We start from the raw sequence: 14498 nt of genomic DNA, 5'->3' as shown, positions 1-14498 counted from the left end.
CGAGACCCTACCACAAGGGTCTCGTCGCAAGCTCGATAGTCGCGATGGTCTTGACCATAGCGACCATCATCCTGGCTGCTCGCAAAAGCTGTGGGTGGTCACCCACAGCTATGAGAGCGGCCAGGAGGCCGCACAAAAAAAAAAATGCCCAGATTCAGAGTGAGCGCTCTTTCAGAGCGTCTGGCTCTGAATCAGGGCCTCTGTTTCCCCATTTTATCAAATATAAATAACCAACTATGGGCCTGATTGAGCAAGGAATGCACGGATGTAGACGCACGCAATCGGTCGATTAATTCACATTGCGCATGCATATGCATTGCAGTGCGCATGTGCGAACAAGCTATTGCGATGGGAACTGCGTTTGCAGAGGCTACGCAGACCTAGAGCACAGTGATTGACAGGAAGTGCCATTTGTGGGTGGTGACGGGGGGGTGATTGGGCAAACGCAGGTGTGCCTGTGTGTTTGGACGGCATTTCAGGGGCGTGCATAATTAAGCCTTTGCGGCGGCAGAAGCAGCCTAAGGTCTAGTTGTACACAGGAAGTCTCGCTATGTCTGCAGGAGAGTCAGGTCAACCACTATTATGCGTATGGGTCCGATGGTTCTCGATGTTACCAATGTTTCCGCTATCTTGCCAGGTATAGAGGACGTACGTAAAGGGAAGTTGGTGGTATTATATAGTGCTGGGTGTCTGCTTATTCTGCTGCGATTACCGTGCATATGCATTCATTTGCATATTCTCGCAGCGGCCGGGTGCGTGCATCTGCATACGTGCATTTCTTGCTGAATGAGCCTATGTGCAGACACCAGTACCTTAATGCCTAATGCCCAACTCCTTTAGTGCTCCATTGTTTGCTGTTTGTTTTTTTAGATTAAATGGACAATTTTACAGTCACAACTCCGTTCCACTTACATTAAACTTGCTTTTATTTTTTTATGCAGTGGAATTCTCATCTGACATCACAGATTGCATGTCATGGGAGAGGCAGCTTTGGTAAGTTGGCATACACACACAACACGCACATGCGTGTTCTCTATATCAAATGTGGGTGGCAAAGCCTTCTTTGCAGATTCCCCACTATGCGGAGTGATAAGATACAGGAAACAGAATGCAAAATGGCAGAAAAATAATTGATATGTTAAAAAGAAGGGAAGGCAGAAGAGCAGCCACTCAGGGAAGGGTGGTGGGGTGGGAGAGATAGGGTCCCACGGTCACCAGTTGTAGTAGTCATCAAACCTAAGGAGATATGAAAACACATATTAAGGACTTAATAGAATAGTATATGAAACCTACTGGAATTAATCATGTGTGCCGTTTACCAGTATGGTTGCCATCACTCTATGAGGGGCTAACTGCTTTCCAAGAAATACTGCTATATAAATACTTTCTCTTAAAATATATCTTTACTTTTGGAAAGTGGAGCAGAGCTCCAAAAACAAGACAATGGCCCTGATTCAGAGCCGGACGCTCTGACCAGAGCGCTCGCTCTGAATCAGGGCCCACCTCCATTAATATGGAGCGTCCTCCTGGACGCTCGTATAGCTGTGGGTCACCACCCACAGCATATACGAGCGTGCAGGATGATGGTCGCGATGGTCTTGACCATCGCGACCATCGAAACTGCGAGTAAAAGCCTGCGGTTGGGTTTTTCAACCGCAAGGCCAGGAGTGATTTTGGCTCTATCAGAGCCAAAATCACTCCCACTGACATCACTAGTGATGTCAGTGGGGCCGGCTTCAGACGGTAGGCGTTCCCTTGGGTACGTCTGGCAGGCACGCCACCGGCACGCCCACCAAAGGGTGCGTGCTGTCAGTCACCATCGACAGCACGCCCCCTTTGATGAGACACTCCGAGCGAAGGAAAGTCCTTCGCTCGTCGGGTCTCGCGCATGCGCACGGCGGAGCTCCCTCCGTCGTGCGCATGCGCAGTGGGGACCATCGACCCACTTGCGAGCGGACAGCCGCTCGCGAATGGGTCTGAATGAGGGCCAATGTCCCATCCTACTTCTGAGCCTGTTAGGAAAGGTGGTGTGTGATTAATTCATCTACTGATTGCATTGCCTGATGCTCACACCCAATCAGGTGTCACACAGTGGTGGCTCCAGGGGTGGGGCTGCAGTGCAGTTCAAAATTAAAATAGGGGAGTCACACCAACTGCCAGTGAGTCCCATCCATCTATGTTTGGCAGCGTTTGAAACGGCAGTTGGTGTGGCTCCTCTGTTTGAATTTTGGACTGCGCTGTAGCCCCACCTCTGGAGCCACCACTGGTGTCACATACACTAAACATCACCTACACTGCTGTCCACGGGACTGATTCAACAAGGATCACTATTCTGCTTATACGCATGCAACGCAGTTGCTAATATAAGCGGTGATATGTAAATTTTTGCATTCGCATTGCGATCGCAGAAGGCATGTTTGCCCGACCACCCCCTTCACCACCCACAAACGACACTTCCTGTCAATCTCTCTGCGATGGGTCTGCGTGGTCCCGATCGCAGTGGCCAGTTCGCACACACACCCTGCGATGCGTACGCATGCGCAGTACACAACAATCAGCCGATCGCGTGCGTATAAGCAACTATGATCCCTGCTGAATCAGGCCCCATGTTTGAAAGCTGCAAACAAACATTTGTAATGAAATAATGTTGGCATCTCAAAGCAACTCCTGCAAAATAATTCATAGGGGAACACTATGTATAGCGACGGGGTACATTAGTATACATGATGATCTGTAGGAACACCAAATGTAGGTCTGAAGACCTGTAACCTAGCTCTTGCAACTTTCTTGTGACTACATTTGAGCAAATTATTGCATTTTTCAGATGAATTTCTTTATTTCTGTCTAATCTGTATCCATGTGTCTAGTTCACTCACAGTGATTTGCTGTTGTGGCTTCTGCTGTCTCCATATAGAAGCTCAGAAAGAAGATTGTCAGCGGAACTGTCTCTCTTTCCGTACCTACAGAGATATGACAATTATGTTAAATTGTACAATAGAAAGAAACAATTGGGGGGTATTTATCAAAGCTGGGAGAGAGATAAAATTGTAAAAAATAAAATACCAACCAATCAGCTCCTATCATTTTTTTAAACACAGCCTGCAAAATGTAAATTGGAAGCTGATTGGTTAGTACTTTATCTCTCTCCCAGCTTTGATAAATACTCCCCTTGGATGTGAAAGAAATGTTTCAATATCATATAGAGTAATAACAATTATATGGAGTGAACACATGATTTTCCCAGACTGCTCTGATTGGTCAGTGTGAAAAATGTTCATTGGATGTTGAAAGATAGAGGTATTCCTCCCCTGTCCCCCATCCTCCCATACACACACCTATGAGCTGTTACATTTACAATCTCCAGTTCCTCCACTGTGTACACCTCAAAACTATTACAGATTATAATGTATTATACTATGATAGCAAATGATAATATATATTATACTTGAATGTACTCTCAAAGTAGAGCAGTTCATAATCTGCCAGAATTCTAAGAAGCATTCAACAATAACCGATGCGGCAGCTGGTTTTGCACAAATTACTATGGATATACTAGTCTTAATTTTTTACTGTGTCTTATTTGCTTTTTTAATTTTATTATTTCATTATTGTAAATAATACTAAATACTATATCAAATAAAAAAGCAGTTGCTTATTACTAAGCTATTTTAATATTATATTCCATACAGCTCAATGTAATCTAAATAGTTTAGCTTTTGTTTTACTGGACATTGTTGTCTGTGTAATCTCAGCTATCTGGGACAAAACATCTTATGTTTGGCAGGCTCATTTTAAAAAGAACAGTTCTCCAGGTGACACCAGGGCTGCAGCTAGGAAGGGGGCATGTGCCCCGGGCACCAGATTTGAGTTGGTGCGACCACAGTCATCCTGATTGTGCCTGTCTGCTCTTGCCCTCTGCCATTACAGTATGAACAGTTACTGTGCGGCAACAGCTGTTGTGGGTCCCAGTCTCTTAGAATGACGGTGCCGGGCACAAGAGAAATTACTGTGGCATAATGTGTTACAAGGGGCATTACTGTGTGGCATAATGTGTTTCAATGGGCATTACTGTGTGGCACAATGTGTAAGGGGCATAACTGTGTGGCATAATGTGTTATAAGAGGCATTACTTAGTGTGGCATAATGCGTAAGGGGCATTACTGTGTCACAAAACCACACACCCTTTCCCGGAGCTCAGAAGAACGCCCTCTTTTTTTTCATTTATATGGGGGAGGGGGGGGAGGCAATTAATTACTGCCTTGCCCAGAGTGACAAAAATCCTACTTTCGGCCCTGGTGACACGATATAAAATACGAATATTTAAAGGTTTAGAGAATGGATATATGCACACCAATGATTTAACAATCTCTCTCCTTCTTTATGACATCATACATTCGTGTTGAAGCCACTCACCTTTGCCGTGTCACCAGGTTAAGGTAATGTCGCAGATCAGTCTTATATTTACTAATTTCCCCTGGGGAAGCATCTTCTCCTGGAGTCTCTGGTTTTGGTGGATATCCTTCCACTATTGTCGCTAGACATATTAAGACGCAGACTGACACAGCTATCATCATTGGCCGCAGCTTCAATAGTGTCACCATCTGGAGAAACAATGGAACAAAACTAATTATACATCTCTGATTTGAATGGCAGAAAGGACAATTCATGACATATATAGACATATTAAGACACAGACTGAAACAGCTATCATCATTGGCCACAGCTTCAAAGTGGTCACCATCTGGAGAAACAATGGGACAGACCGAATTAAACATTTCTGATTTGAATGACAGAAAAGGTCAATGTCCATCTATATAGTTAAGTATTATGGAATTTTGTCTGTGTATATATATATAGTTAATTATTTATGGAATTTTGTGTGTATATATATATATATATATATATATATATAGTTAAGTATTTATGACATTTTTTATATCATTCCATTGCTATTACAGATGCGTCCTCATACACTGTTGCTCAATTTGTGCCAAATAGCCCCTTTCAGTGCTCCAGGTCCCAGGTGACTTGGCTGTGCCGAGCAGCATTTAGCTCACAATGTGCATCCCATACAAATAAAACTACTGAAAGCAACAAAACTTTTCAGACTGAGGGGTATATTTACTAAGAATAGTGTTCGGCCGAGATTGCGAGTTTCCCATGAATTTGCAACTTGATCCCGCACAGAAATAGACGGCAAAATGCGCAAAGAGAAGTTAATAGACTATTGAACTAACATGCAAGTACTTTCCATAGACAGGAATACAACTCATAGATTTACTAAGATTTGTGTTTAAAAACTCGATAGAGCATGGAGCAGAATAGAAGAAATGAAAGAAGTGCAGGTGAGCTGCATGTTCTGCCGAAGCACTGCACAGATCAGTGTGATCTGTGCAGTGCTTCTGTGTGTAGTGTAAAGAAAGGGTTAGAAATCAGGAAAAAAATGTTGTGCCCCCCCCTGCCCTTTAAAGCTTAACGAGTCATAGACCACTGAGTCTTGGTACAGGAAATTCTGAAAATAGGAATACAACATCTTAGTAGTGAGGAAAAAGGATAGGTGTGCCCCTCAACCAATCTATATAAATATAACTCAAACTGGCATCTCCACCAGCAGGATCTGCTACCTGGTAAACAGAGAGATCACAAAGAAATAGATGGAGCGCTGGTTTGAGAAACTACACAAGGTTTCTTTTTATAAATTTATTTAATAATGTATACAACATGTATACAATACAAATCACACAAAAATTTCAGTGCAATGATTGCTCAAAGCACTATAAATCAATCCTGTCACAATTAGAAACAATCTTTATCACATATAAATAGAGTGATTAAGTCTTTAAAGAAGCATAGTCCCGAACCTTTGAAAAATTAGGATCCTATAGGTTGTCTCTGCTATAAAAATATTTTGTCCTAGGTCACACAGTGGAAGAAAGGATGATATAACTCACTTTCCTTGTGCCAATATTTATTAGAGATGAGCGGGCTCGGATCTCACAGCCAGCAAACCTGCACTAAAGACACCGCTGGCACCCCCGCACTGCCGACACAGCCACCAAACCTGCACTAAAGACACCGCTGGCACCCCCACACTGCCAACACAGCCAGCAAACCTGCACTAAAGACACCGCTGGCACACCGCACTGCCGACATCACCGGTACCCTTCACTGAGGACACTGCCAGCACCGCAGCACTGCCATTCCATGTACTGAGGACACCGTCAGAAATCCCCACTCTGCCAACACAGCCAGCAAACCTGCACTAAAGACACCGCTGTCACCCCCGCACTGCCAACACAGCGAGCAAACCTGCACTAAAGACACCACTGGCACACTCGCACTGACGACATCACTGGTACCCTTCACTGAGGACACTGCCAGCACTGCCATTCCATGTACTGAGGACACCGTCAGCAACCCCACTCTGCCGACACTGCTGTCACAGTAAGTGCACTATTGGTGTATCCAACCCACACTGTATAACACACTGTATCCGTGTTGGAAATTAGAAACTGAACTGCCACATGTTAGTGCCACCCACTGTGTCACTTAGCTTAGTCAGCCAGCTAGCTGGATGCAACCTTTTGGCCTTAACTAGATGAAGCAAATAATATTGTGAGGTGGTCAAAATAGATTGGAAATTACTGGAAATAAATGTTATTGAGGTTAATTATACTGTAGGAACAAAAACAGGCCTATTTTATGTGATTTTAGCTGTTTTTATGATTTTTTTAAGAAAAAATCCAGATCCAAAACCAAAACAGGAAAACAAAACACGGAGGTGAGGTTTTGGCAAAACCAATCCAGGTCCAAAACCAGGGGGGATCCAGATTCAAAACCAAAACCTAAACACGAGGGTCGGCTCACATCTCTAATATTTATGTGGGCACAGCACACTAGTAATTTAGACTGTCCATTCCACTGCCCAATAAAGTGGTAGATGTTTGTGTTTATGTCTTCAGTCAATGAGATCTGTAACCACCGGTGTTATGTTACCCCACTGTTGAATTGTCTACCTGTATGGAGTCGTACAACCGTACCTACATGGGTGATGCTGGAGTTAATGGCTGTACCAAATACGGACCTCCACTGTCTATTATACAGCCCGGCGGCTGATTTGAAAGTCCGCGCTCCCACGTTCAAGCGGTAAAGAGCTACCCGGCTGTTGGCGGCTGTGTGGTCACGGTTTGCTAAATAGGAGGGAGGAGAGAACATAAACATACGGGATAACTCCCCACTCCTCCTACCCGTGCCTGCAGCAAGATGGTTGAAAATTATAAGAAATACTTTTAAATAATTGCAAAAAAAACCTCCTCCTCATTACTCCACATGCACTTTCATTTCACACACGACAGATACACAATTAATCCATGATGGGAAGGTTGGGAAGTAGGATTAGCCTTTGAACTTCTTATATGCATACAGTATGTCTGCATGAAAAATTTAGACTAAATAATTATATATATAATAGGTTTTGGGGGGAAGAAGGTTAGGGTTAGGCACCCCTAGTGGGGATGGTTGGGGTTAGGCACCACTGGGGGGTCAGGGCTAGGCACTAAGGGGGGAGGGTTAGGTTTAGGGTGCGGGGTGGGCGGGTTAGGGTAAGGTTACAAGAAGGGAGAGTTAGAGTTAAGGGGGTAAGGGGGTAGGGTAAGTATACTTACCCGACCCCTGTCGGGATACCAACCACCGGGATGCCGCTGTTGATACTCTGACAGCAGGCATCCCGACAGCCGGCATTACGTACCCATTATATAAATATATATATATATATTAATTTATTAATGCAGAGATATGCAGAACTCAGGTTTCTTTATTACAAAAACAGGAGGGAGGCTGTGAACATAAAAAAACAAAAATGCCTCTTTGAATTCTCAATTAAGGAAGTATGTGTCAAGTGATTTCCTCCATAAATTCTTTGTTATTTATTTTTAGTTCACATATTGTCTGTATACAAAATGTGTTTGCATTACAAATTAAGCAAAATGTATACTACAAGTTATTAGAGTAAGGATCCTACAACTTCAATGCCATAGGGATGAGCTACAACTGTTTTAGTGTTACAGTAAAAAATAAAATACAACATAACATATCTTAAGTGCTTAAAAGGAAACCGATGAGACTGTGGCATCTAGTGAGGATGAGATGGAAGCCAGTGACTGGACTCCTGGTCACCTGTAAGGATATGGTACTTACTGTGTGATGGAAGGTAGGAACGGTGCAGGCAGGTAAAGGTGCTCCAAGGTTCCTCTATCTCTCTATTTGCAGGCAGCTCAGGACAATCTGCTTTGTCTGCTGATTCCTCTGTGGGTTTATATCTCTTGAGATAGCACGAGAATGGCTGCTCCTCCTCCCCTTCAAACTTCCCTGCTCCATCCCCTATGACAAAACACTCACTCATCTCTAATTGATCAATCATTTGGCTATTATGGTGTTTTGTATGTGCTGAGTGTGGGTTAAAAAAACAAAAGGGAGGTGTAATGGTAGAGGTCTGCGTGGGTGCAGTATACACCATCTATTAACCTTCAGATTTGGGGCATAATCAGCTTTTATAACTCAATAGTTAATAATAGTTTATTCAAAGGTCTTATGTTTGGGATGAATGGTTAGACATTCAACTTTATTTGTTCAATTAAAAATAAGTGACCCTCTGCTTGAATTAGTTTATTACTTCTAAATCACTGCTTATAACTGTATGTGTTCAACATTAATATCCCCAGACATTGGGCCTGATTCTGAGTCAGGCCCAAGTCCAAACGCGTACACTTCTCGCGGGTATCAGCAGACTGCACATGTGCTGTAAGAAGCAATCACAGAATTTGCATGTGCTACACCAAGTATATGCACTTTGGTGGAGAATACGAGAGTGGACGGTTCGCTGTGTGCGAGGCTGGATCACTTAGTCCATGAAATGGATCTTTCTGGACAACAACAAAGTCCTTCCCTGGTGTACAGCCGTGTGTCCGAATGTGCAAAGACTGAGATGCCCATTTAGAGCGTCTTCAGATGCTGAGGAGGCTCCAGAAAATAGACTATATAATATACTTTATATAGTATTCTGTATAGCCTGTGACTGTGACCAGGGACAGTTCTAAAACCAAGTGGAGCCCAGTGAGAAAATTTCCTTTGGTGGCCCCCCATACCACATATGAACATATTTCAGGACAATGCATTCCACATATCAGCCTCAGAGCCCCTTCATATGCCTCAATGTTCCCTCATATCCCTTTAAATGCCAGCCAAGAACCCCCTCTTTATGTGCCAGACCAGAGCCTCCGTTTTGTATAATGGAGCCCATCGTCCCCTTCCCGTCCACAAATGGTGGCAGCATGTCAATCATACTGCAGCTTCGGGGGCACTGTGCGCAATCTCACAGATGGTGATCTGTACATGCGCAGATTTCCAAACATCGCAGATGTGCTCAAACTACTGGGTTTGTGTCACGACCAGGATTTCACGGCATGGAGGTTTGCGGTCCTTACCGGTGAGGGTGCTGTAGCAAGGGAGCTGGCACGTGGGGATGGGCAGTGGGTATGCGCAGGGGTTTGACAGAATTGGGCCATCCTGGCAAGGATAAGTCTAGCAGTGTCTCAGCACCACAGGTACATGGGCGCAGCCATCTTGCCTCAGGTCATGTGACATAGTGGGCCTATCCGGACGCGTCAGGTGATCTCTCCAGCCACTCATGTTCTGCTGCTAGGTACTTAAGGGATCCCTGCCAGTGCAACGTGTTTTAGCATCAGTTATGAGAGAGTACTCTGCGCTCCTGAACCAGACCTTAGCTCCTGTGTGCCTCAGCTCCTTGCCGGTCCCTGGCTCCTTGCAAACCTGCACCACTCTACCCTGCCTTGCTCCCTGCTGTGGATCAAGTCCTGCTCCTTCTACCTAACAACTCCTCCCTGAACCTGAAGTTCCCAAACCTACCCATTCCTTCCTGAACCTGTAGTTCCCAATTACCTACTCCAGTCTGCACCTGAGTTTTCAGCTAAAACCCTGATCAGCCATCATTGCAGCATTACCTGCTATCCCTTCAGCAACTATTACAGCAATTCCAGATTGCCCTGTTTACAGTGGTGTAACTAGGGCAGGGCCAGCGGGGCATGTGCCCTGGGCGTCGTGGGACCGTTGGGGTGTGCGGGGGGGGAGGGGGGGCAGGCTGCACCCTGCTGGCCACAGTACCGGCCCGCTCTAGTTAGCCAGTGTAGTGCCGACCGCAGTGTGTGTTTACACAGGACCGGCGCTAGGCTTCCCAGCGTCGGTCCTGTGCTGCACAGCTGAGCCCCTTCCCTCCCCCTGAGCGCTTACCCAATAGTGCTAGGAGGAGGGTGGCAGGTGGGCTCAGGCTTTGCTGACTCACACATCGCCGCCAGCGCTGGCGGCGATGTGTGTGTTAACCAGCAACCAATGAGAGTCAGACGACTCTCATTGGCTGCTGCTGCTACTGCACACACATCACCGCCGAGCATCAGCGATGTGTGTGTGAATCAGCAGCCAATGAGGTCAGACAGACTCTCATTGGCTGCTGCTGCTGCACACACATCACCGCCAGTGCTGGCGGCGATGTTTGTGTAAAACAGCAGCCAATGAGAGTCAGACAGACTCTCATTGACTGCTGCAGCTGCAGCGCCCACTGTAAGAGCCGGCTCCCTAACGGCTCCTGCATTGGGTAATGGGAGAGACGTCATGACATCATGACGTCTCTCCCATAATGAAGAGCACGCCAGCCCGGGAGGACTGACGTGCGGACAGCAGCGTGGATTCAGGTAAGAATTTTTCCTTTATTTATAGTTTCATTACAGGGTGTATTTATCAGGGGGGGCTAAGGAGGGGACTATTACTGGGGACACTGCTTCGGGGGGGTGCAGGTTCCACTACTGGGGACTACTACTGGGGGGGGATACTACTGGGGGCACTGCTTTGGGGTTCGGGAGGACACCACTACTGGGGTCTACTACAGGGGGGGACTATTACTAAGGAGGGGACTACTACTGGGGGCACTGCTTCGGGGGGTGGGACTACTTCTGGGGGGGATACTACTGGGGGAACTGCAATGGGGGGGACCACTACTGGGGTCTACTACAGGGGGCACTGCATTAAGGGGGACTCTCACTGGGGCCACTATAAAGGACACTGTATAGGGGGGACTACTACTGGGGGCACTGCATTGGGGGGGCACTACAGGGGGCACTGCATAGGGGGGATAACTACTGGGTGCCTGCATAATGGGGACAACTACTGGGGGCACTGTATAAGGGGCACTACTGGGTGGCTGCATATGGGGGATCACTACTGGAGGCACTGTATAAGGGGAACTAATGACAGGCTGCATAAGGGGGACTACTACAGGGGGAACTGTGTAAGGGGCACTGCATATGGAGGATCACTACTGGGGGCCTGAATAAGGGGAATTGCATAAGGGGGACCACTACTGTGGGTACTGTATAAGGGGCACTACTGTATAAGGGGCACTACTGGGGGCCTGCATAAGAGGGACCACTACTGGGGGCATTGTATACTGGGGGTACTATATAAGGGGGACCACTACTAGGGGCACTGAATAGGGGGGACTGTATAAGGGGCACTGCATTAAGGTGCAAATAGAAAGAAATGTTCCCAGTGACAAGAAAGGGGTGTGTCATGTTGACACACCCCAATTTTCAGTGGCCACTCCCCTTGTGACCACATTCATTTTTCGCCCATAGTGTGTGTTTGTGTGGGGTGGGGCGGGGGGAGCTGCGCTCCATTTTCAAATTTGCCCTGGGTTCCAAATACCCTAGTTACGCCACTGCCTGTTTAGCCATCATCGCAGCATTACCTGCTTTCCTTCAGCAACTATTACAGCATTTCCGGATTACCCTGTTTAGCCATCATCTCAGCATAACCTGTTTTCCCTTTCAGCAACTATAACAGTATTCCCGGATTCCCTACCCTGCTATTACCACTGACTTACTGGACTTTTACTTCAGCTCCACAGTTACCTCAGTTAATCAAGACTTTATTTTAGTTCTGTCACAGATGTTAATCAGTGTTATTCTTCTACATGTCTACTAGTACTTACATTAAACGACCTACTTTTCACTTTAAATCTGTTCCGGTGTCTGCTCCTGTTACCGCCCCGGGTCCACTAGAAACACAGATCCTAACAGTTTGCATGCATCTCTGAATCAGGTCCTGTATCCACAATTCCATAATGAATGGGGCCTTTATTGCAGAACAAAGATACTAATAGTGCATTACCAAAAGAAAACAACTTATTTTAATGCACAATTAAAACACTGATAATACTCCTGGCACATACCAGCCAACTACTGTACTTGATTCAGATAATTAATGCGCCTGCAATATCACATAGATGAATGCCAGCTGTGAGGCTCCTTGATGAGTGTTACGTGCAGCCCGAATAGGAGGTTTTGCTGCTGGTTCCAACATTGGTGACTCCTCCTGGTGGGGCAGAATGAGTTTAGGGCTGCCGGTGGCGCACATCCCGGGAGAAGGAAGGGGTTGGGGTAATTTGTAGGTGGCTCCTGGGTGCGAACATCACAGGGAGAGAGAGGGGGTGTTAGTTGGTGACTGTCTGATGGGTGCCCACATGACGCATGGTGGGTAGTGCTGACAGAGCTCTTGCCAGTGGCCTGAGGTCCACAAGACTTCCTGGTTGAAATTGTTATCAGGGTGTTTCCGTTGCTGAGTCCTAGTGCCTAAACAGAGGCAGCGTGGAGCATGCCTCTAACAGATGCTGCTAGTGGGGTGACTGCCGCTGCGCCCCAGGCAATATCCCTGCCTGTCCGACCCTTGAGTCACGCCTGACTGTGACTGTATGTGTCACAGGCCTGGTGCTGGTGTGCACAGTCAGCAGCCTCAGCGCAGCAGTCTATCTACTGTATACTCTCTATCTCTCTATACTCATATGCTTTTCTTTCACCCTCCAGTGCCCTTCACTGGCCTCTCTTCCACCCTCCAGTGCCATCCACCATAAACATTTGTGTGCAGGACTGTATCAGGGGAGGACTGCCGGAACTAGAGTCCCGGGCCCAGACAGAGGGGCCACGGGTGGCAACGGTGTGGATTGGCTCAGGTGTGGCAGCAGCAGCTCCTGATTGGCTGCCAATCCGTGAGCTGATTGGCTCGTGGCTGGTGCCAAATTCTAATTACAGCCAGTCTCTCCATGGCTGCCTGCTTGTCCGCCAGCTGTAACCAGATCGTTGCCAGACCAAATACACACCCCGCTGCCACCTGATGCTCAGTCGCCCTTTCTCCACGTCCCCCCCCAGGCCTTGCCCTGCTCTCATCCCCCCACAGTCTATAATTATAATGTCTCCATGTACAACCTCTGGCCCTGCCCGAGGTTGTATTCCCCCCCAGGCCCTGGCCCCCCCAGTCTCCTGTGTTTATGCCACCATGTCCTCCTTACCCCCACATTCACTAGTAGCCCAGGCCCACCCCTCCATCAGTTGCCTGTGTCAGGGGTGTATCTATAATGGGTGCATGGTGCACGTCCCACGTACTGCAGAAATCATTGGGAAAATGGCCACCATGGTCATTTTCCTTTGATTCGTGCATGTGCAGTGGATATGTCCCGGGAACGCTGCGCGTGCGCCATGTATCCAGAGACCTGTTCATGCACAGTAGACTGTAGCACAATTCCAGAGTCTACTGCACTGCTGGAGAGGAGGGGGCCCGATCTGTGCCTGCACACAAGCCCCCTACTCTTTTAAATCGCCTCTGGCCTATGTGTATGTCTCCATGTTGCCCCAGTGTTTCTCTTTTTCGATTTTTATTCTATTTTTCTTTGTGCGTGTCTGGCTTTTCTTTTACCTCCTTCCTTTGCCTGCATACCCTGTTATACCTTTTATTGTATCTGCCCCCTCATCTAGTTCTAACATTTATCCCCCAGCACCCACCTTTTTCCTGTGCCTCCACCACTCACCTTTCCCCTGTGACCTTCACAACCACTTTTCCTCTTGCCCTGCCCTCATCCTATCACCTCTTTTCAACTTTCACTTCTCCCTTCTTCATCTCTTACCATCCTCCTCCTCTTCTGCTGAAGGCGATGGAGTCCTGCTGGCCGTTGATTAGAAGAGACGTTTAGAAATCTGAGCATGGCAGGTAATCACAATCTTTGATTTATATAATTTTTCCATCTAAAGCTACTATAGCTGGCGAAAACCCTGATGGCAGTAAACTTTGCCAGTTTTCGCCAGTGAAGGCTTCCCCATATGAACTGCACACATGTTATGGTGGTACTTTATCTGGATCTGGCTTTTTCAATATTTTTTATGTGGATCTGGCTTTTTCAATTTTTTGTTCATGTTTTTCTATCTTCTTCATTGTTTTTTACGTGGATCTGGCTAGTTCGAAGTTTTATATGTAGATCTGGATTTTTCAATTTTTTTTATTTGGATCTAGCTTTTTCAGTATTTTTTTTATGTGGTCTGGCTTCTTAAGAGTTTTTTTTTTATGTGGATCCGGGTTTTTCAATGTATTTTATGTGGATCCAG

General features: G+C 46.5%; 1 protein-coding gene across 1 annotated transcript; it reads right to left on the bottom strand.

Moving 5' to 3' along the window:
* Positions 1 to 937: 937 nt before the first annotated feature.
* LOC148509153 (peptide YY-like) lies at positions 938 to 8278 on the bottom strand. The gene is made up of 4 exons (XM_088443564.1): positions 8197 to 8278; positions 4414 to 4601; positions 2877 to 2960; positions 938 to 1236 (listed from the first exon to the last, which is right to left on the bottom strand). Exons 2-4 carry the CDS (start codon positions 4599 to 4601, stop codon positions 1212 to 1214), a joined length of 297 nt encoding a protein of 98 aa, XP_088299690.1. The 5' UTR covers positions 8197 to 8278; the 3' UTR covers positions 938 to 1211.
* Between the last annotated feature and the right edge of the window lie 6220 nt (positions 8279 to 14498).

This window comes from Taudactylus pleione, unplaced genomic scaffold (assembly GCF_031769625.1).
Source record: "Taudactylus pleione unplaced genomic scaffold, aTauple2 ptg000331l, whole genome shotgun sequence".
In the NCBI taxonomy this organism is placed as follows: Eukaryota; Metazoa; Chordata; class Amphibia; order Anura; family Myobatrachidae; genus Taudactylus; species Taudactylus pleione.
This window is presented reverse-complemented; position numbering and strand designations above follow the sequence as displayed.

Excerpts from the sequence above, each read along its gene's own strand:
- LOC148509153 (XM_088443564.1), bottom strand. The coding sequence starts at position 4,601 with ATGGTGACACTATTGAAGCTGCGGCCAATGATGATAGCTGTGTCAGTC. Across the intron at positions 2,961-4,413 it reads AACCTGGTGACACGGCAAAG|GTACGGAAAGAGAGACAGTT; the intron begins GTGAGTGGCTTC and ends ATATCTCTGTAG. Across the intron at positions 1,237-2,876 it reads AGCCACAACAGCAAATCACT|GTTTGATGACTACTACAACT; the intron begins GTGAGTGAACTA and ends ATATCTCCTTAG.